This window comes from Lonchura striata, chromosome 2 (assembly GCF_046129695.1).
Source record: "Lonchura striata isolate bLonStr1 chromosome 2, bLonStr1.mat, whole genome shotgun sequence".
In the NCBI taxonomy this organism is placed as follows: Eukaryota; Metazoa; Chordata; class Aves; order Passeriformes; family Estrildidae; genus Lonchura; species Lonchura striata.
This window is the reverse complement of record NC_134604.1, coordinates 55,967,083-55,990,594: the sequence shown is the minus strand read 5'-3', so window position 1 is coordinate 55,990,594 and position 23,512 is coordinate 55,967,083. Positions and strand designations below refer to the sequence as shown.

General features: G+C 39.3%; 1 protein-coding gene across 2 annotated transcripts in view; it reads right to left on the bottom strand.

Moving 5' to 3' along the window:
• Nucleotides 1-22,412, bottom strand: part of DIAPH3 (diaphanous related formin 3) — a 200,363-nt gene extending 177,951 nt beyond the window's left edge. For both annotated transcript variants that reach the window (XM_031504802.2, XM_077781371.1), the window contains exons 1-3: nt 22,195-22,412; nt 11,428-11,460; nt 2,736-2,909 (exon numbers count right to left, since the gene is read on the bottom strand). In XM_031504802.2, the coding sequence (XP_031360662.2) occupies nt 2,736-2,909; nt 11,428-11,460; nt 22,195-22,344 (357 nt within the window). In that variant the 5' untranslated portion in view covers nt 22,345-22,412. The remainder of the gene's footprint in view (nt 1-2,735; nt 2,910-11,427; nt 11,461-22,194) is intronic.
• Nucleotides 22,413-23,512: the final 1,100 nt, after the last annotated feature.

Here is a 23,512-nt window from a genome sequence, read left to right as displayed (position 1 = left end):
ATGGTGTAAGTTAATGAATAAAAGGGAAAATAGAAAAGAAAATTAAAAAAAAAAAGTTTTCAGGAACAATTAACAATTTTGGCACACACATATAAAGTACATACATTATGTGCTTTACTACATGCATTACTCAAGCTTAGCAAGAATTACTGCAGTTATTTTCAGCCAAGACTCGTGAGGTGAAGCCTCACCAGCATTGGCAGGAGCAATGCTACAAAATCAGTGAGTAACCATCTTGATATCAAAGTTATTTCACCTAGTCAGGAATCATGGAAAAACACCACAGACAATGCTTAGAATTTGTACTACACCAAAACTTAAGTTTTCTTGTCTTTCAATAGCTTTCATGCTAAGTAGAAGAGAATGAATCACAGTTTCTACAAACATTTACACTTTTGTATAAATCCAAGCTTTGAAAAGTTATTGCAGAATATGCTTGACCCCTGTCCTGGTTTCAGCTGGGATAGGGTTAATTTTGGACTTGAACTAAAAAAAACCTTTTCACATTATCATGTAGCTATTGCAAATTTCATTCTTCTATTTAAAGTAGTTTCTTTCAGACTTGCTCTTTCAGGTATGCTGAAAAGCAACTTCTAAGCTTAAATAAAAGTATCTAACTTCCAAACACAAAAAAACGCCAAGAATTAGGAAACCTATCAACATAAACTGTATTCCATAGGCCTAGATATAACAGGAGGTTAATTTATGGGAAATATTCTGTGTGTGCAGTAAAAAGTAATTTCTTTGTTCTTGTTTTTAACAAACAAAACATCATTGAGACAATTAATTATACAGACTAGAGTGATACAAGGGGCATAACAGACATTGCTTAGTTAATAAAATATTTCATCTCCATCCTTTATTTCTTAAATAACTGAAATATATTCTACAGGTAAGCAATACCTCTTTGGCAAATAAGAATACATCATTTCACATGGATATTTTCCTAATATCACTAGGAAATAGCAGTAACAGAAATTAAAGGAAGCAAATGACAGTTAATTATTATCTTTAACCATCTGGTTTTATGAGCTCTTTTGTAATTTTTGCCATGAAAACCACACAAGATGCCACTGCATAAAATACTAGGAGAAGGAAGCTATATGCATCCAGGATAACCCCAAGTACAAGGTAAGACGTTAAATAAACCCTAAGAATTTAAAAACTTCTCCCTTCAGTACTAACACATTGACTATTTTTTTTCATACAAAATTAGTTCTAAAAGCCTGGCTACAACAAATTGTTCAAATTGTTCACCAATCCACCCCTCCAAATCACTTAATTTGATCAGAACAGCAAAATAGAGGCTACAATATATAATTAGCTATGTAATCTACTGTGACTAAACTAGCTTTATTCCAGCCCATTCAAATGTGGATAATCAGAAAAATCCTTTCTGTAGTGCATGTTATAGATAAAACAACACTGATAAAGTAGCTTAATACAAGTTTAAGTGCTTTGTTATTCAATGAAACTAGGAAAGCATTCAAATTATCCATATGTCATCAGTACTTTAACATATTTTGCAAAGTAGTTTAAAAATTAGAATGAATTATTTAAGAATCCATGGATATAAGCATCTATATTTATCTAGACATGCAGTAGTAGGTTTCTGAGGATTTATTAAAAGTTTCCCTTTATTTATAGCACAGTATAACATCACAGACTACCCTATACCAGAATGTCTGTAGGATGGTAGAGAAATACAATCTAAATGCAAGAGGCATGCAGAAGGATGCACACCTTCAAGTTTTTTAAAGAGAACAATCCCATTTCCTAACATTTGAGCAATTATCAGTTACAGTGAAATTCTTAAGAGAAGCAGGACATCAAAGAAAAATGAACCATTTGGCAACAAGTACAAATACAAAAGTTGGTAATACTTAGTTATTCCTTTCCCTCACTAGCTTAACCATGAAAACCCTTCAGCCATAGTTCTCAAGAGTTCTACAAAAGCTTCTTCCAAACTAAACTATCATCACTGAGTACTAGGAAGTACAAATTCCACAAAGGTACTTCTCTCATTGCACACTGCATTTTCTCCACACTGTAGTCCCTAGTAATCCCTTTGTATTTCAAGAGTTACTTGTTACTTGCTGTAAGGCAGAGAAAGAAATAATAATCTAGGCATCATTCTCTTTGTTAGTGTTCTCTTGTGCTCTTCAGATTTCAGTCACTCTTTTCTCATGGCCATTCCCCTTTTAGTTTTCAATTGCCCAAAATGTCATCATCACGACAAAAAGCTCAACCTACTGAGGAGCTACCAATGCCACATGATCTTTGTGACTGCACTAACAATGACAACTAAGGAAATAAGCAAATTTGCAGACAAATGCTGCTTTGGAGGCAATTCTCTCTGTTTGTGCAAGAGTGACATGGCATATAAATTGAGAACTAAATATGGCTGTGACATTTGAAGGCATAAAATCTCTTTGTGAAAGTTTCAGATCATCTTAAAAGGAAGAAGAATCCCCCATTTCTTGTTCCTCCTCGAAACGTGTTGTATAATCTCACTTCTAATTTCTGTTTTAAATATACTTGGAACAAAAATTTGCAAAAATAATTCAAATACTTTATTTCCTGAGAAACATTCTAATAAACACACAATTACAACTCACAAAACAATATTAATAATTCAGGCAAAGATTAGAACACATGCACAGAAGAATACCTGTTCCACCTATCACTTAGCCATATTGTCTTTCTTTAAGTAAAAGGAAGTATAAGACTCTTACCATCATTTTTTCAAACAGTGCTATGATTTCTCTTTCCGACAATGGTTTTGTAGCAAAATCCTCTGGGTCCATGGGTGTGGATGACCAATCCGTAGAATGTGACTGCTTCATATGTGGTAGAGGAGGTCTTTCTTTTTTACTTTTTGGAATTCTTATACTGGAAAATCTATCCAACTGAAAACACAAAAGGTATAACATATCACATACTGCTTCCATTCTGTGTAACCCTAATTAAGATGGGTGTTCTTGGAAGTTGAACATTCTTATTTTGATGTGGTACCTTACCTGTTATTTAACTGCCTCATTCTAAAGGCTTTTCCTAAAGATACATATGATGGTCAGTTGCCTAGCACTGGAGTTAACCGACCAGAATCCCATTACATTAGAAAGAAATCATGCAGAACATCAGAATTTTACAGAAAGTTTGGAGGAATAGATATCTACAAAACCAATTTATGAAAAAGTCTTTCCAAGCGTTACATGTAGAATATGAGAAAGCAGGCTTATTTACCAAAAGCATAGTTTTAAAGCGGTTTTAGTTACCCAGAAACAGCTGTACTCCTAACGTGGCTACAGAATACATAGGCATGCAAAGAAACTACTTTTTATTAAAAGACAAGATAGCATAACTTAAATACAGTTCTATTTATTTTCTTTCTATTTCTATTTCTTTTTGAATCATGTAATACAAAGTTTAGTGCCTTTGTTCCAATTATTTAGAAACGCATTTTGGAGAAACCATTGACTCCTCTATTAAAGCTTTGTAGAGTATGTTTATGATTTCATGAATGATCCTTATGACTAATCCCCAGCACACGTCAATTGTTCTGGCTTTATTAACCCTTCCAAGAGCCAAAAACATTTTTTAGAAAAGTGGTTTGGGTTGTGGCATTTTTAACTGGTTAGATATTTACCAACTTTTTGATCAAGAGTTACTAAGTGAAACTTCACACATTTTCCATGCTAGAGCTTGTGTGTTTTAAGGTACATGGGCAAGGACCAACAGAAGGCAAAAGCAGTGAACACATAATGAGATACGCTACATCATCATCTCTGTAACACCCTTTTGAACAGATATGAACAGCAACATCACACCTGTCAACACAAAAGAAAGTTATGGAAACATTTGATTCATAAGAGAGTTTGGACAAGATTTCAACCATATCAACAGACTTCTGTCTTGGAATGCTATGTAAAGATATTCTAAGGCTTCAATATATCTTCAAGATAAGTATCTTGAGACAAGTACAACAGTTACCAAACTAAATGACAAGTAAAATTATTATAGCATCTGCAGCATTAAGATCAGAGGGAGCAAAGAAAATCAGTAGCAAAAATTTCGTACAAGTGTTCCACTCTAGTCAGAGCAAGAATTGATTATGATACATTCATAAAGAAAATCTTACAGAAAAAAATATAAAGACTCTAATTCTTCCAGTTCAAAATTGAAAATAAAGTTTTTTGTTAACATTATAAGCTACTCACAGATAGTTGCAGAACATGCAAAAGCAGAAAATTAATATAGCATAAACACAAAAGAGCTCAGCATGGATGATGGGGCTTTTCTGTGTCACATCAAACCAACAGGCAATTAGGAAGAGCATGCTCTACAGGAATAATTACATAGGTAAAACCCAGGAAGACAAAGAATGCAACAAAAGCAAAAGGGAGGGCAACATCACTTCAAGTGAAGTAGTAGTCATCACTAGCAGAAACTGTCTTGCATCTTGACTAGAAAGCAAATTCCCTTCCTGCTTTTAAAATCAGAAGTCTATGGAAAGCATGGGGGGATGAAGCCAGACTTCATACTGAAGTGATTAGACTGGAATTGTAAAAAAATCCTATTATATGAGACTCGTCTTTTCAAGCAACATCTTTCACAGAATACTGATGAAAGGCAACATGCCCGCTCCTAAAAATGAGTTAGCCAGTAGCTTCTCCATGCCCCCACATCTTCACTATAAAGTGCATAACCTAAGACACAAGCCATTGTATTTGCAGATAGTTCACATACAGACTTGAAACAGGTGTAGAGGGAAGACACTTTGGCTGAAATAATGGATTTCAACCCATGAATCAGTGAAAACAAATTTGGTTTACAACAGCTGTGCCCTAAATTCCTTTTCCAGTATCTCCTGAAAAATCTCAGTCCCTTCTTTACAGTCTGTACTCCCCAAGTGTCTCCTCTTCCTTCTGCTACACACAGCAGCCACAACAGAAGTACTGGTCAGGCAGAACTACCATGAAATATCACATGCAGTCCCATAGGTCTGCTAGAAACAGGCAGCCCTTATTCAGGGAGAAGAGCCTATTCCTCCTTGAAAAGAGATATTTCACTTGTTCCCATTTTTAGTTTATGTTTTAGTTTTAAGTTTCTCTTGAATGTATAGTAAATGTTTTGCATCATTATACATTACGCTGTAACATTAATATTCCCCATATTCACCAAATCCTATACCACTCATCCTAGAGGAGGAAAGCACATCTTGGAATATATTTGATCAGACAGAACATTTAAGACAAATTGAGATAATAGAATTATAAAGACATTTAAAGATGTGTCAAACTTTAAATTACTTTAAATAATTTAAAACAATGCAGTCTAAAAACAAGATTCACATACATTAATAAAAGGGAATTCACAAGATTTGCACAGTAGTAGTAGAGTGTGGATATTCTACATACGCTTCCCTTTTGAATTATACATTGATAGTGCTTCAGAAAAGTTAATACTTCTCAGTATTCCATACAGGCAAATAATTTCATGGTCCACAGAAAGCACTATACAGAAAGAAAAGAAATTTCATTGCTTGGGTGTAATGAAATCTACCACTGATGCTGCTGGCGATCCAAGTGCATAGAGGAGGAAATGGCAAAAAAAAAAAGTTCAATAATCTTCCATGTTACACCAAAACATTTTAAATCAGGCTAACCAACAGGCTATAGCTAAGCTTAGCTTTGATACAGTTTCACTAGAGTTTAAAGCAGGTTTGACCTTGCATCTTTTCTAATTTTTTGTATTTATTTTATCAACGGATACATATAGATGCATACAGGAACAGTGCTCCAGGACAATAAGAAAAATATCTGTATGAGCCAAAATTAAGCAACCATCAAGGAAGAATGGAAAGGTTTTATTGGCTTATTTCACAGATTGACTATTATTCCACTGAGAGCCCATGAAATAAGAAAGTAATTTTATGCCTACACCATGGCCCTGAAAAATCAAAAAGTTACACAGAGATCCACAATACAAACTTTCTGGCTCATCACACTTTCTAATCAGGTCCCTAGAAAGTAAATCTTTTTGTGCTCTGATTTTGATCTTAGTGATGACTTCTTATACCATCCTCCATAACAAAAGAGCTTATATCGAACTTACACAATATAATGCAGGAATCAATGGATTAGTTACTGCTAGAATATTTTTTGGCACTACAGCTTATCAAAATATCACCTATTAAGAGAGCTGCTATGCATGCAGGAATGAAAGGTGTTACTTCACTGCCACCCTCATCTGTCCCTTAGTTAACACATGAAATCACCTATTCCTATATTATGAAATTCCTCAAAAATTAAATCCAGCACAGGCATGTAAAAAAAAACATTATCACTGTAAGGGATGGCCTTAGTAACAGCACTAAAATTGGCCCGTGTGATGGCTCTGCTCCTTCATCTGCTCCACTCTCTCCAACCTCCTTGTTCTCCTTGACTGCTTTTGCTAAATCTTTTTTGAAGGGTTACTTTCATATACATTTCTTCTGCTTGTGTACAGGGGCAAGTGACACCAGCACATTTTTTTCTCTGCTTCAGTGGCACTGTTTGTCATCAGGCTTGAACCAACCCCAGTGTCTGTCACGGTGGCTGGAGCAGCTGCAGGGGTTGGTGTCTCACGGTCAGATTCGGAGACCACCTTTCCCTCCTGAGGGCACTGGGCAGTGCTGGGCATGGCTCAGTTGGGGCCAGGCCCCAACACATTGCAGTGGTTTGGGTCCTCCTGGGTTACTAGGGTGACAGCACACCTTTTCCAAGGCCAGAACTTTTACTAGTTTTTCTGGATTATGCTCTTGCTAGGGGTAAAGTACAAACACAGACCACTGCCCTAGACACCGGCCCATACAGTGCCACACACTCCTCCACTCCAAACTATCCAGCTTTTGGACATATGTCCAGGTGATGTTCTTAATTAAAAGTCTGATCTTAAGCAAGACCTGAACCATACGCAATAACATGCTGGCTCCAAGAAAAAGGATCAGGTAGGTTTCAAGGCTATTCAAAGGTTATTCAAAATCTTTAAAATTCTCAAAGGCTACTGTAATCAGTCTGGAGAAGGAATGAAAGGGGGAAGGAAGAAAGATGCAGGAAGGTATTGTTACGGGTTCAGAAGGATGCCTGTACACAAAAAACTCAAGACAGAGTCAGAATAACACAGCAAGCCAATTTTATTAGTCGTGTTAGCAATAAATACATACCAACCCCTGGATGTTGGAGAAGCTGCTGAGCAGGAGAAGGAGATAGTGCACAGCTCCTGACTGGAAAAGGCAGGAGGTCAGCACACCTTCAGGGCATCCCCCTGATGAAAACAGTGTGCATCATGTCATCCTCTCTCCTCTACTCTTGTATCTCCCCCTCAGGAGTGGCCAGTTTCAACATCATCTCACATGGGGCCAGTGCATGAAAATAAGTCTCAACAGCCCATGATCACACCTCCTTGCCAACAACAGCTTTATTATTCCCCTTTCAAAGAACTAATTCCACTGATACAGTTTCATTTCTGAAGGTTAGTCCTACCAACTAACAATAAGTTCTTCTTCTACATTATCTTGCTGACGTGCACAATCACAGACCAAATATGTCAGGCCTTAGACCCGTCTTCGGTCCCTGACAAAGGTATCTTCCCCATAGGTTGTCTTCCCCAGGACACAACATCTGATACCTCATCATGAAAACACAGCATTGCAGAATTATTATGGTTTAACCTAAAATACATTACTAGAACTACTGAACAACCTTCCTTCTTTCACTCCCAGTCTCATGAAGAGACACACACATTCACATATATATAAAAAATAAATAAATATATATATATATATATATATATATACGGGCCATCAAGATACTGATGGTGATCACTAAGCACAGTCTTAGCAGAGTTCTGATATGAAATATATACAGGTATAAAATATTCCTTTCTTGAGTGAAAGCATAAAGCCAAGAGTATTGCTTATAGTTTTTGGTCTTTTTCCGGGTGTTCTCACTCTGCCTTATAGATATGTAGGACAAAAAGTACTTCCACCCTTTATTTTCAAGTTCACGTTTTTGACTGCCTGCTATTTATATACTCAGTAAACACATTTTCACATCTAAAAAATCTGCTCAAGCCCTACAGAATAACTCAGTCTCCCAGACATTTTGCCAGTCATTTTAGTCACAGAAGCCAACAGCTCAGTCATGAAAGTCTGCTGTAAAACCCTGATGCTGACGGATGACAAAGGCTTAGGGGAACATTAACAACATAGGAAAGAACAAAAGGAGAAAGCAAAGTAGAACAAATCCTGTGTCTTCACTTGAAATAATTATTATTCTTACTGGATAGTGAACCAACACTATGAACTGGGTTGCAACAATTAATTTCAGTATCTTCAGAACTTAAAGCAACCAGCAGAAATACTTCTCAAAAGATCAAAGAAGTTACTTCCAATGACTCTGAGTCAAAGACCTCTTAACATATTTTTCCTCCTTGAAGCTCCAGAAGATTAAAAAAATATATTCTTTCTTTGACAGTCAAATTGCTCTACAAGATTAACTTCTTAGTATATGAGAAATTCCACTGCTAGCAGTAGAGCTTTTAGGAAGAGCAAGACTTGCATAAACCAAGATACACAGAAGAATCCCTTTGATAAAATTACTTCCTATTCCTAATAAACTCAATCTCAGATATTATTTTACCAGTCTAAAATGTATAGAATTTAGACCTGTGCACAATCACATCCTAAATGTGTAGACAATATTTTACTCTGAATCTTATTTCTCTATATACTGAAAATTATACAGCCTTTCTAATCTTTAAAGCAGTTGCTATGAAATCAGTATAATTTAATGTTCTAATGAATTTTAGTATGCTTTTCTTTTTTGTCTCCATAAGATATCTTTTAATAAAATTCTGTTAATATGCAGGTTTAGTTAACCTTTCTGAGTCTTACTCTCCCCCCTCTGCCAACACTGAGTCAGGCAGGCCAGCAAACTGCATCTCACAAAGTGGAAGATCACCCCAACAGGCAGGAGGGGACATAAGAGACAGGTAGGTCCCTGCTTGGGGTGTCAGGTGAATCCCCTCCCAACCTACCAAGGGAGCTGTCCCAGTACATCTGTTGTTTGTAGGCAGAGAAGGACTAGTGGGTGATATGGTGTGCACGGTGGCCATTTTGGGCAGTGGAAGCACACTTCAATTCTGAATAAAGTAAGGATGGGCACCAGCAGAACTACCACTTTGGGCTTCTGGCACACAGACTTTGGCGTTTTTAGAACATGGACTGACAAAGTCCCCTGGGAATTAATTCTGAAGGGTAAAGAAGTCCAGGAAGGCTGAACATACTTTAATAAGGAAAATTTTAAAGATAGAGAAGCAGGCCGTCCCCATATGCTATAAGAAAATCCAGTGGAGAAGAAGACCAGCCTGGCTAAACAGAGAACTTTAGGCTGAATCTCAGGGCTCAGATATGAAAAGGAAAAGGAAAAAAAAAATAAAAAGGAAAAGGAAAAAAAATAAAAAGATAAAGGAAACACAAGGGGGGAAAAGGAAACACAAGGGGGAAAAAGGAAACAACAAGGGGAAAAAAGGAAACAACAAGGGGAAAAAAGGAAACAACAAGGGGAAAAAAGGAAACAACAAGGGGAAAAAAGGAAACAACAAGGGGAAAAAAGGAAACAACAAGGGGAAAAAAGGAAACAACAAGGGGAAAAAAGGAAACAACAAGGGGAAAAAAGGAAACAACAAGGGGAAAAAAGGAAACAACAAGGGGAAAAAAGGAAACAACAAGGGGAAAAAAGGAAACAACAAGGGGAAAAAAGGAAACAACAAGGGGAAAAAAAGGAAACCAGGAAACCAGGAAAATGAAAAATCACTTCTGGATGGAGGGTCAGACAACTTGGGGCGTTGTAAGGTTATGTAAGGAGAAAAAGTAGAATAGTCAAAGCTGAAAAGAAACCTGGTCACTGTTGTTACAGACAACAAAAGTTAAAATTAATACATTGCCAACAAAGTACAGCTATGGAGAGTCTCTATCCTTTGCTGGTTGCAGAATATAGTGTAGTGTCCAAGGATGACAAAAAGGCCGAGATATTTAATGCCTTCTTTACCTCAGTCTTTAATACCAAACAAGTTGTGCTCAGGAAACCCAAATCTCAGAGGTGAAAGTTAGAGATGGGAAGCAAAGTGAAGCCCCCCATAATCCAGGAGGAAATAGCTAGTGATCTGCTATGCAAGTTAAACACCCACAAGTCTATGGGCCTGGATGGGATGTACCAGAGAATAATGGTACAAAAAAGCATAATCCACTTTCAAATATTTACAGGCTTTTTGTCCTTATCCCAAAATCCACAATAAACCTGCCGACTTTTTGGGGCTACAATTACAAGCATGACAAGTCCAATAAGCTTTGTAAAATACAAGTGGAAAAAGGCAGCAAGCTAACCTCTTTAACAGGAAAAAGGGCACCTCACAAAAACAAACAGCAAAATCTCATGTATCCCAACTACAATCCTTACATGACACTATCAAAACTTGTTTTCTAGTTACCAAAAAATATTTTTGCTTTCAGAAAGATGATAGCATTTCCCTAGCTCTCCAAGATATACAAGTTTATACAATCAAACTTGTATTATCAACCAAATTTGTATTAGCAGCCAGTCATACTCAAATTTCTTCGTAACAATTTCCATTTAATGAAATTTCCATTTAATAGAAACATATTATTTAAGTCAAACTAGTACTGATAGACATAAATCTCTCTGCACTTCAGCTCCCAGCTACACACTGAAGTACTTCAGTAAGAATTCTGTATAGCACTGAAATCGTAACAGCTGATCTATAGTTGATGACAACACATTACCTCCTAGGCAAATTCAAAGACTTTATAAAATTATGTATTTTAAGAAAAAATATTATTACCCACAAAAGAATAGTATAGGCAGTGAAACAGGTAACTTCAAGAGCAAAAAAAAATTTGGTTTGTGGTTAGATACAGAACCTCATCTCTGATCAAATTCAAGAAACACTGTATTAAGCATGACACTGAATATACTTAAAGTGGTTTGAACAAGCATTAATGAATTTCACAAGCAAATGTTAAATGTTACTTTGTTAAACATGTTATTTTAAGCTAGCCATGCAGCCTAAGTAACTTTAATATTAAACATGCAATCACAGATATCTTAACTATACTGCATGTAGATTGGCACAATTACCTGTGTCAGGCTCATTTAGCTGTGATTAGAGCATACTTCAAAGCCATCCATACATTTTTGCTACTCATACTGATCATGTTACAGATAATTACCAGTTCAGTGAGACTTTGCCAATTAAATAAATTATCCTCAAAGATAGTTTCTTGTATTAGTAAGGTTATTTCTATTGCATTAGCAGTAAGGTTATTTGCTTAACCCAGCCAAAGCAAAACTTAAGTTGTCTTACCACATCATCTGTCAGTGTCTTGATATTTAAGTGCTGTAAATCAAACGGGAAAGCAGAAGTCAAAATTGTTCAGTAAAAAAAAAAAAAGCTCAGTTATAGTTTTTGTATTCAAAATCACATTCAAGTTAAACAGTGTTGAATCCTGACACTTGAAATAAACCAAGTTCTTGGCAAGTTGTACCTTGCTGGTTTATAATGCACAGCAAATTATACAGATTTAAAAAATCGTCCATTTGATCCTCCAATGGAACATCAAAAGACTATGAACTAAGCACAGCTTGAAACAAGTTGTGTTTTATTATATTTCATAACTAAATTATGCTTTAGAGCTAAATATATGACCCGCTCAAAATTCAGATACTGCACATATGTCTTCTCAAGATGGCTGTAGGGACACCAACAACAAATAGTCCAGAGATTTCAAACTCCATAGAAGAACACAGAGCTCCTCAAAAGTTAAAAATTATCCATCAAGCTGCAACACTCAAACTACTCACATTGTTGAACAGTTCAAATAATGCCTCTGCAGCAAGCAGAACATGAACCTGTGAGCAGAAACTGAACTAAGCATTTAATAATAGTAGCATCCAAAAAAATCTGATCTAGATCACTCAAAACAGCAGTTTCTGAACCAACACTTGCTGCACTTCCTCTCCACAAACACAGCAAGTGCTAGGATGTACAGCTCTTCCACAAAACCAAAGAGCAGCACAGCACTTTGGCAACTGATGAGTCAGTGTTACAGGGATCCCATGTTTCATTTTTATGAAGAGATTGAGAACAGACTTGGCAGGAAAATGTCAAGAATGTGAAGTCACATACTTAGTGAGATAGACTCTTACCCTTCTCTTAGACTCCCCTAGTGTACACAGCTTGGCAACAGCTGCAGCAACTGTCAACAGCTATATCCTAATTAACCAGATTTGGAAACTCTTCACCAAGTCAACAATAATTGGCTATCACTCTCTACAGCCTGAAAGGAGATTATAGCAAGGTGAGGATCAGTCTCTTCTCCCAGTTAACAATAGGAAAAGAGGAAATGGCTTCAAATTGCACCACTGGAGGTTAGCTTGGATATTAGGAAAAATTTACTCACTGAAAAGGTAGCCAGGCATTGGAGCACGCTACCCAGGGAAGTGTAGAATCAACATCCCTGAAAGCATTTAATGGCATGCAGAGATGTAACACTTGGGTTTGGCAGTGAAAGTGGTGGTGCTAAGTTAATGATGATGATCTCAGAGGCTTCCAACTTCAATGGTTCTATGATTGTGACAATTAATTCTGACATCTTCTCTGGCTCATCCCTCAGAATTAAAGAACAATTGTGTTAAGTCAAACATTATCACACAATTGCTCTAGTCTGAATAATGTCAAGAAACTGAGGAAGAAGTGTCTGATGAATGATTATGAAGTTAAAAATAGAAGAAAATGAGGTGCAAGAGTATTCAGTGACACACTACACTCTATCAAAAAAATTGTTAAAAAAGGAGGTAGGTTACTACTGAACCTTTATGACAATTCCATTCCATGTTCTAATAAGTGAGGATTTGTAATAAATGAAAATGAAAACTATGCCAATCTGGCCAGAAGACTGAAGATCTGTAATCCCAATCTTCTCACTGGTGTTCTCCTGCCACAGGGGTCGATCAGACTTTTGCCCCACAAACTGCTGTAGAACTGGGGTTTATTACTTGCTTTTCCCATTCTGCTAAATATCTACAAAGACAGTAAAAGTCTTAACTGGTGTAATTTATAAAAGCTCATGACTTTGCATTTAGAAAGGTGTTGCCGTGCGAGACCGGCTCTGTGCCGGGGGCGGGGGGGAACCTGAGCCGCGGCCAATGGGACGGGAGGCACGGGACAGGGACAGGGAAACACCGGGGACAGCGATGGGAGAGGCAGGGGGGCAGGGACCGGACCGGTGGCGAGGGGGAGTGACAAGGGAACGAGGGGGAGTGACAAGGGAACGCAGGGTCTGGACAAAGGACCGCGGGGGGAAAACAAAAGAATTACAAATCCCGCAGAAAGGTTTGGTATAATACTTCTGTCCTTAAGAGAGCAAAACTGCAAGAGAACACACTAACATATGGTCTGACACTGCAACTAGCTAGAGAAAATGTATTCCTTTTTCATACAGATGACTTAAACCATTAAGCCTTTAGCAATGCACCAATACCATCACGGAGCTCCCCTAACATGGCGGGAGATTACATAATCTGCTCAGAATGGAAACAACATGCATTCTATGCTTTGAGTAGAAATTCAAGATTCATGTCAAACGCACGCACACTCCACTAAAAAAATGCAGGAAAGCAAGAACATCAGGTTCATTTCCACCTAAGAACATATGTTGGATGTTTTGTAATTGCTTCATACAAGACACCATCATCATGCAGGTAACCAGGCAATTTCATATTCAGGTTATGTTCTTTGAAAAAGACAGAAGTTAATGAGATAGTTCAAGCTAGTATTTTTATTTTAAGTCATGAAATTCAGCAGTGCAATTTACTATAATAACAAATGAAAAGTTTCTATATCATTTTCTATATCAGAACACCTCACTGACCCAAGTCATCTGACTAATTAGTGAAAAAAGACTACCACACAACCAATTAAGGATACCATAATGGTATAACAAACTCAACATACAGATATGAGCCTTCTCTCAAAGTCTTCATCGTACTGGATACCTAGAGTATGGAAGTCTAAAAAATATCAGCATTCCTTTCATAAAAAGTTGTGGAGTCTAGTTTGAAGGCAAATGCTAAAAGCAGGTTCTTAAGTAAGAATCTACCTAACCAGAACCAAATATCAACACTGGTGATATAGAGACTTTATAAAGGAGAAGAAATTCCATGCAAACTACAACCTAATGTTACGTCCTTTCAGCACTCAAAAGGCTGAATGACTTGCTGTAAGACATCTCTAAACACTTACTTAGTAAATTTTATGTTATAATGCTTCTCAGTCAGAGGAGTTAGTTAAAATAGAACTGGGGTTCTCTTTTTCTCCTCTCCCTCACCAAGTCCTTCTCTTCTGAAGGACAAAAATAAAATCAGTTGACAGCTTCACTGATTTTCTACAGCATTCAAGGATAGAGATGTGGAACATTACCTGTGGTCTTAACAACAACAACCACAATAAAGAAACTTACCACACTGGATCTTTTAATGGCATTGCAGATAGAGGACTGCTGTGACTCAAGAACAAGAACATATTTTTATTCTTGACAGGCCAAACGAAACAAATTTCTAGTAAGGGGAAAACTAACTAGATTAGGAGTCAGGTAAATGCCAGATAGAGGCTAGAGTGCTTTAGTACCACAGGGACATATTTCTATTTCCAGGCTCAGATATATCAGTTCACAAAAGATACATTCTGCTCAAGTGAACAGGTTGCCTTAAACACAGGCCCACAAGTGAATAAATATGACTTAAGTAATATTCCTATAATATTCAGTCACTGCTAAAAACATTAAGTAGTTTTACAGAATACTGCTTCACAATGGATGGAAATATTCCTGTGCTATTCTGAGCCTTCCGTGAACTACTCCACAGTAACAGAATTCTTGATTTGAAAGCATAGGAGCTATGTACAAGTATTCCTTTAGTCTATCATGTAGAAAGTAGATACGCAACACTGAAAAACAAATTATCAATATTTTAAGTATTATGACATGTTTTCTAGTCAGAGATATACGAAAGCACAAAGAGATTAGAGTCAATTAGGACAGTTCAGGAAAGATTTATCAGTAGTACCTACAGTTAGAAAAGCAGAAGAAATACCGTTGCTTAGTTTTCAGCTATAAAAACACTTTCATAAACTAAATTTTAAAACTGCACTCCTCAGTGTACCTTAGTTTTTAGTCTAGGACATGGAGGAAGAGGTAATTTTGTTTTGCAATTGAGTAGAAGCAGTTCACTTAAAGCTAAGTCAAATGAGAAAGAAATACATAGGTGTATATTTTTTGAAGAAAGCAAGCAATCTGACACATCCCTCAGGCATACTGCTGAATAACCAGTGTCATAAGACAGAAGATATACATACATGTGCAGCATGTGGTACAGTGTTCTTGACGAGCTGGCAAAACTCCAAGGATAGTGAGAGTCTTAAACAGAAGCTGAAAGGTACAAGAGGATGCAAGGGCTGAGTTTCACAACACAAGCACAGCAACAAGATGACTGCTCCCAAGACAGGAGTACTGTGTCTCTTGAAAAGATCACAAATGATGAAGACACGTGTGATGGAACTTTCACACCACTCAGCTAAAGGAAGCCAAATACTATTTGGCTTCATACATTCACAGTAAAGAATCCTATTGTCATACTGATACCTGAAAACTAGGCAAGAAAACAGTACTCCAAAGCATAAGGCCTATAGAGCAGGTGTATTTTACTCAATGCCAGGAATGAGGGGGATAGCTCCACCCCAGACTCATTCTTCCATTCTCTGCACAGTACAAGCTTTTATACTTTTTCTACTTGATGTGCACATTATACTTTCCTAACCCTTACATTGTAACATATTTTCTAATTACATGATTACAAAAGCCCTTGTAGCACATGTGAGATTTCTGCACAAGGTGGTCATCAGCTTGCTGATGGTGGTTTTGGATGAAGGCTGAGAAGTCTTCCTCGGGTATGAACTTTTCACCTGTCTCTGTGCATGCTCTATAAGCTTGTCTGATGAAACAGCCACTGGTTAGCTTTTTGCAGTGAGCTTGTTCTGCTAAATTTGCTGATTTCTAAAAAGTGATTCATTCACATACCCTGTTACAAAGTAACTACTTCTTTCCACATAGCTACAGCTTTTTGCATAGCTCAAGCATTATCTCCTTGCCTCAGCATCAAAAGAAAGGAAGGGAGGAGAGGGTGAAGCAGGGAGGGTGATGGGGCAACATTATCTTTTTGCCCATGTATCAATATGCAAGATGACACATCCAAACAGCAGTACATACTTGAAGTTCATCTGCTAGACAGAATGTAATAACTTAAGGGATTGCCTATATAATTACCCAGTCAAGTCCAGGTAGAGACAGTGAAGCAAAGCAAAGCAATGGCAAATCCCACTTAATTGGATCAACAGTACTAGTCTGATCTTGTGTGTCTTTAGATCTATTTCCCTATCTTTACATATGCACATTTATGGACAAAATTCTCTCTAGGTGTGGTACAAGCAATTCAGGTAAACAGGATTAGAATTCAGAGTAATGACATCTCACATAGGACTCTGATCCCATGTCTTCAGCATTTTTTTCACCAGTACTACAGGTCAGTGTGGCCTGGAACCAATGAAGACTAGCCTAGTACAATATTGAGTGTAGTCTGTATCATCTAAGAATTTTGGCACTCCAACAAAACAGGCAGCATCTACATTCTCCACAAGTGGTCTTTTCACCATGGCATAAGCACAATGCTCATTATGTTGCTCATCTAACTTTCTCTGAATGAAAGCAAATAGTTTAAACATAGATTGTTTAGTACTTGAACTCAGATCATGCCTAGCAGAGATGGGCACTGTTAGTATGACAGAAAGACCAACAAAATATGATTTTTTGATCATAAATGGAAGTAGAAGACAGAAAAGCATAGTGCCATACACCCCTGCCAATATTAGAGGGGCTTTAGGCATGCAACATAACAAGATGTCAGGCAATTAAACAACAATTTCAACATGAATGTCCTCCACCGCCTTGAAGTACTTCAATTTACAAAAAAAAAAAAAATTAAAAACCCACACTCCCAATCTTTTGGGATATTCATTTTGCCTTTTTTACAGACAAAAAAAAAAGAAACAAACCCACATATAACACCCCCTCCAAATCACCATGCACATGTATAGTCTCTTTAATAAATTACAAAGAGCTTCCAGTCTGCATGTGGCTATGAGGAAAAAAAATGGAAAAAAGGAGGGCTTAAGCAAGATGACTTTTAGAAGAACCAGCTAACTAACGCCTAAACACTGAAACAAGACAAACGAAAACTAGGGATGTTCATATAATTACATCATCCACTCTGCACCTTCATAAATTCAAAAGTGAGCAAGAATGCATTGCCATTAATATTATCATCAAAACCAGATTCAACACTAGCTGTTTTTTCCCCCAAAGGATTTTCTCCAGCAGAAACACAAGTAGAAGACCAAATCAAGGACTGAAGGAAACCTGTAGACTCAGAGAAAAGTTAATTGGATGATTACAGAAAATGCTATCACTTTAGGATCTCCTTTGTAACAATATTCCCTCAGTAATTTTGCTCAGTCTGAAAATCCAATTTACAAACTCTACACCATTTCTTGCTTTTAATTTCCAATATACTACTTCAGCATTTAGATAATGGCTTTATCGCACACTCTGTCTCTGCTGCTTGAAAAGCAGACTGAAAAGCAATCAGGAGCAAAACCACCTTAACATGACGGGTTCTACACAGTGATATTCTTTAGGCATTGATGAGTTAAACTCAAAATTGGTGCTTACAGGTAAGATCATATAACAAAGTGCTAGAACACAACACTAAAATTTAGTATCATAACCCACAGTGTTAATTCATGCCAACAAAAATAACAGCATGAAGAATTTACAATTTTACAAAGCCGCAATAAAGTGTTTTAAGTAACATCTGTTCAGCAATCATTTCTTTAAAAGACTAGTTTAGATTCAAGGTCTTACACTGCAGCATAACTGCAGCAATAATTCAGTCACTTTGTAATTAAAGATATTGACACAGATTGGTCTTACCTTTCTACTCTATGCCAGAGAAATGGAAGTGTTTTTCTTCTTAACTACATCTTTCTTTGATTTATAGACACTGTTAAATGCAACTGTTAATTTGTCTATTTTTAACAGATTGGTGTAAACAAACCCTTCTTGACTCATAAATTTCATAGAGAACTTAATCAAGAACATACCCTGAAAGTCACTGAAGTCAGGTCAATGGTAAACTGAAATTAATAGAAACACCTCTTATTTGATCTAGAAATTGAAGTTGATCTTTTGAAGACCAGTGTCTACAATACGGAGTATCTGTAAAGTGCAGTTGGAAGTCACATAATATAGCACTCACTGCAATGATTTCCAAACATTTCTAAAGTGAGGGGGGGAATCAAGGAGAGGAAGTGGCAAAAAATTTCTTTTTACCCCACCCTGCCCTTTCAGATTTCAGAAGTTTCTTGCTAAGTCAGTGTATATACAGATAACAGTCAATAAGCTGAAGTACCACAGTACCACAGAAATTCTTTTACCCTTTTAAAAGTCCCACTCTTCTAAAAACTTGGGCCTGTTGAACAAAATCATGCTGGTATGTGCTTCAAAATGAAACATCACTCCTTCAAAAAAAGTATTTAAAATGATTCTGCAAAAGAACTGAGACAACTGAGGCTTAAAACTCATTCACTTCTTCTGAAAAGCTAGTTTATTCAAAAAGAGTCCTTGAAGGCCTCATTTGGCAGGGCTAAACAGTTATAGTGGCTGATTCCAATGCCTCCTTCTCCCCGCTCCACACCTCATATGCAGTGGGTTTTTAAAAACAGTATTTTCCTCAGTTAAAAAAGGAATTTTCTTTAGAAGGGAGAAAAAGGAGGAGGTGTATGTTAATGATGTCACCTTTGTCAATGAGCAATCCAATTTCACCTCAAGGTTTGTCAGGGAATCAAATTATTTTTCAGATTAGCATATCTACTATGACAGATCAATATGCTGCATTGACTGGAAGGGTCCGACCTGGAACTTATTTTCAAGCCTTGAACACTGAGAAATATTACACTCACATAATCTGTATTACTTGAGGTCAATAAATCTAACAGCTACTTTAATTTGACAAATGTACACAGATAGAAATATAACTGAGGTAAATGAGCTATGGCACTCTAAGTACCTGAAATAGAGAAAAGGGCATAAAGTAAATCTAAGACTGGATTACAGAGAGCCCAAAAGCATAAGAGCCAGGCTTTACACATTCTGACACAAAACTAATTTAACTATTAAAATTACATTGAAGATGTATTACAGAAAGAGTGAGATGCAAAGAAGTCAAGTTGGAAAATACCTCTAAGATCATCAAGTCCCAACCATAAACCAAATACTGCCAAGTCCATCACTAAACCATGTCTTTAAGTGCCACATCTACACATCTTTTCAGCACCTTACAAGATGGTGACTCAACCACTTCTCTGGGCAGCCTCTTGCAGAGCTTGACCACCTTTTCAGTGAAGAAAGTTCACTTAATACCCAATCTAAACCTACCCTGGTGCAACTTGAGGCCCATTCCTCTTGTTCTGTTACTTGGGAGAGGACACTGACCTCCACCTCCTTACAGCCTCCTTCCAGTTGCAGAGAGCAATGAGGTCAGCCAGTGAGTTAATGGCATACCTAGAATACAATCCATGTTCAAGCCATAATTCTTCAGTCCCTATCAACATCCAAGGATAAAATCTTTGCTTTAAGACATTATTTAAAGATGAAAAATACGACTATCGTTAGGGTGAAATGCTTTTGAAAATTGCAGTTTGACAAAACATTCTCATGAATTAAGAACATTCTGATATACCCCTGCTTAAAGAGAAACTGGGCAGGGAAATAGGAAGAGACAAAATAAAAAAAAAAATATCAAAATCCACACCTACCTACAAGAGGGTTATATACCCTATACAACTGAGTTGGGGTACATGTGTGTGGGGCAAGGGGCTGGTTGGGCCTTGCCATGGTGAGGTGATGCCCTGCTCTGCACACACACCCCACTCCTGGGGCCTGTATCCCAGCCCACACTGACTGCCAATCCCTGGCACAGTGGAGGCAATGCTGCACACCTGGCCTCTGGAGCCCCTAACCCAGCTCCTGAGTGGCCAAACAAACAGAAGTCCCACCTGGGGGGAGGGCCCCAGAAGGCCAAGGGGTATTTAAAGCTGAACACGAGGCAAGCATATGTCTTGACCCTACCTCCTCTTGGAATTTCTATCAGCTGAGCAGTGATGGAACCCAGCAGCTGGTAGCTATAGGTGTTCTTTTTTATGTCTTTTTTGTCTTCCTCTCCTTTTTCTTCTTTAAAATCAAACAGCCTTGAAGTTTGCCAAGTCAAATGGGCTAAGTTAATGCTTTGAGATGTATTTTATGTTGATTGAATGTTGCACTAAACCTTTTGCCAAAGATCTTTGATTTTCTGAGGTTGCCAGTAGTCTTTTTTGTTGGTTTGATCTCTTGAGAAGATCTTGTCGCTATTTCTCCTGTACATCTAACTCAGAATACAGGAACAACCATGAGCCCTTTTGAAAGCCTCATCAAGTGAGGGGCCTTACATGTGTCCCGCCATGTCACCTGCATGACCAAAACGCACGTGTCCCCAGTGGATACACAGCCACTTATAAAGGCAAGCAAATAGCTCTTGGTCAGTTTCATATATGCCTCTTCTAAAATGCAAGAAAATGCACAGAGACATGGCTCAAACAGCAGTCTCTGCAGCCACAATACAAAAAGATTGCAGCAAACAGGAATATTCCAAGAGCAAGTTCTGACCTTCCAGAACAGGTCTGGCCAGCCTGTTTGATACCGTTTATTGGCTAACTTTTTTGAACCTGTGCACAAGTGCCAGACACTCAAATACTGAGTGTTAGATAAATACACCTTAGAATCAAGAGTCTAATATAAGTGTTATGGTATCTCTTTTGTAATTATGTAATAGATACATCTTAGAGAAGGTGGGCCCAGGGACAGCTGAAAAAAGATCAACATGCATCACCTAAATATGAGCATGGGGTGCTTTTCCTCTGCATGTGGCAGATACTCCCTGAAAGGAGGTTGTATCCAGATGGGTTCAGCCCCTTCTCCCAGGCAACCAATGACAAGATAAGAAGACACAGTCTCAAACTACACCATGGGATATTTAGGCTGGACACAGTGAGGAATTTCTTCACAGAAAGGGTGATTAGACATTGGAATGGGCTGCCCAGGGAGGTAACGGTGTCACTATCCTCAGAAGTGTTTAAAGAAAGACTCAACATGGCACTTGGTGCCATGGTCTAGTTGACATGGTGGTGTTCAGTCATAGATTGGACTCAATGATTCCAGAGGTCTTTTCCAACCCAACTGATTCTGTAGATTCAAGGCCTGTAGAATATATATTGGTCCCAACTCTAATGCTTGGAATTTTCATCATGTCCAAACAAAAACTGGTTATTTCTGGGTACACTTTGGTTAGAGCTCATCTTGCAGACACATTATCTCGTGAACAGTTATAAGCCATCTTGACTTTGCCAAATTCTTGATGTGCAGCATAAAAGAAGGCCTACGGAAGAGAACTTATTATGTCTTTTAAATTCAAAGACCATTTTTACACTGTAGAGTTATATAACTAAAGTTTAAAAAAACCCAAACAAACAAGAACAAAAAAAAACCCAACAAAACAAACACTGCAGTCCTATTAGAAGTAATACTGTTTAAGTGGTGGAAGTCTGTTCTATTCCCCTTGCACCCACAGCTGTCGCGCAGCAAGTAAAGGCAATGAACCTTTGTGATGAAGCCCTCGGGAGGGACCTGTAAACTTGCTGTATCCTTTCACGGACAAGCAAGAGGCGAGCTGGACCAGGCGGGATGAGCCTTCGAAGCCCGGCTGCGCTGGCCGGCGCCCAGCATTGCCACTCAGTGTCCCGATCTCGGGGCCCAGGCCGGGGCCGGCGAGGGGCAAGCGGGGGTGTCACCGCACGGCCGGGCCCCCTCGGCACGGGCCAGCGAGGCCCCGGTCCTCGGGCACCCCCGCCGCGGGACCGGCTCGTACTTACGAATTTAGGCTTCCTGCTGTCCGCCGCCTCCTCGGGGCCCCCGGCGCTGCCGGTTCCCGGCGGGCCCTTCCGACGGAGCCCCTTGTTCTCCCGCCCGCCGCGACCCGGCGGCGAGGACGGGGCGCAGTAGCGCGGCCGCGGCGGCTCCATGGCCGCGCACGGGCGACGAAGGGCGATGGGCAGGGGGGAGCGCTGCCCACGATCGGGCCCAGCGGCCCCGGCCGAGCTGGGCGCCGGCGATTAGCGCGGCTTAGCTGGGCTCGGGCAGGCAGGGCGCTCGGGGGGAGGAGCGGGGCGCAGCGCTAAAGCCGCGGCCTGCCCGCGGCGCAGGATTTAGCGAGGAGCAGCGCTAATCCCGCCACGCCCGCGCCGCGCGGGGCCGCGCGCTCCCAACGGCCGCGGCGGCGGAGCGCGGCAACGTCCCGCGGTCCGAACCGTCCCGCCACCGCCGGCGCCGCCCCCGCCCGCCCGCCGCGCCCAACCCGCGGCCAATCCGCGCCGGCGCGGCCGCAGCGGCCCCTCCCGGTTGGCGGGACCGGTGCCCGTCGCCGGTGAGTCAGCGGCTCGCGCCGGGCCCCGCCCCGCCCCGCCCGGCCGGAGCGCGCCGGCCCCGCGCGGAGCGGGGCGGCCCCGCGGGGCTGAGGGGCGCCGCCTCCGAGGCGCACACGCGCGCGCAGAGGAAAGGAGAGTTTGTTTCTATCTATTTCTATATGAGCTTTTTAGATAAGCAGAGCACTGACTTTTATATGTAAATATGCATTATAATATAGAATCGTAGAATCATGAGATTTGGAAGAGACCTTTATGATCATCCAGTCCAAAAATCCAAACCATCTCGTAAAACACACCCAGGGATGGTAACTCCATCACCTCCCCAAGCAGCCTATTCCAATGCCTGCCCATCTGAACAGTGAAAATAATTTTCTAATATCTAATCTGAATCTCCCCTGCCTCAGTTTTAGGACATTTCCTCTGGTTTCCACTGCAGTCACAATAGTGACTTGTCCCTACCTCCATTAGAACCTCTTCTCTGGTAGCTGTATAGAGCAAAACATACATAAATAGACATACATACGTAAATATACACATACATATATATGTTATATATTATTAATGCTTCTCATATTACTTTTATACCAACTTGGTGGTATTGGGTTAAGGCAGAATGACACAGAAGAAACACAGTCCCTGTCCAAAACCATAATCTTCCTGCGCCCAGGTTTCTGTTCTATGATGGGCACAGTCTGTGTGGAGGAGCTGTTAACTGTGCCGCCAAGGCCAAAAGAACAGGTGTACCTACTGTCTGCATTTGTTTAAT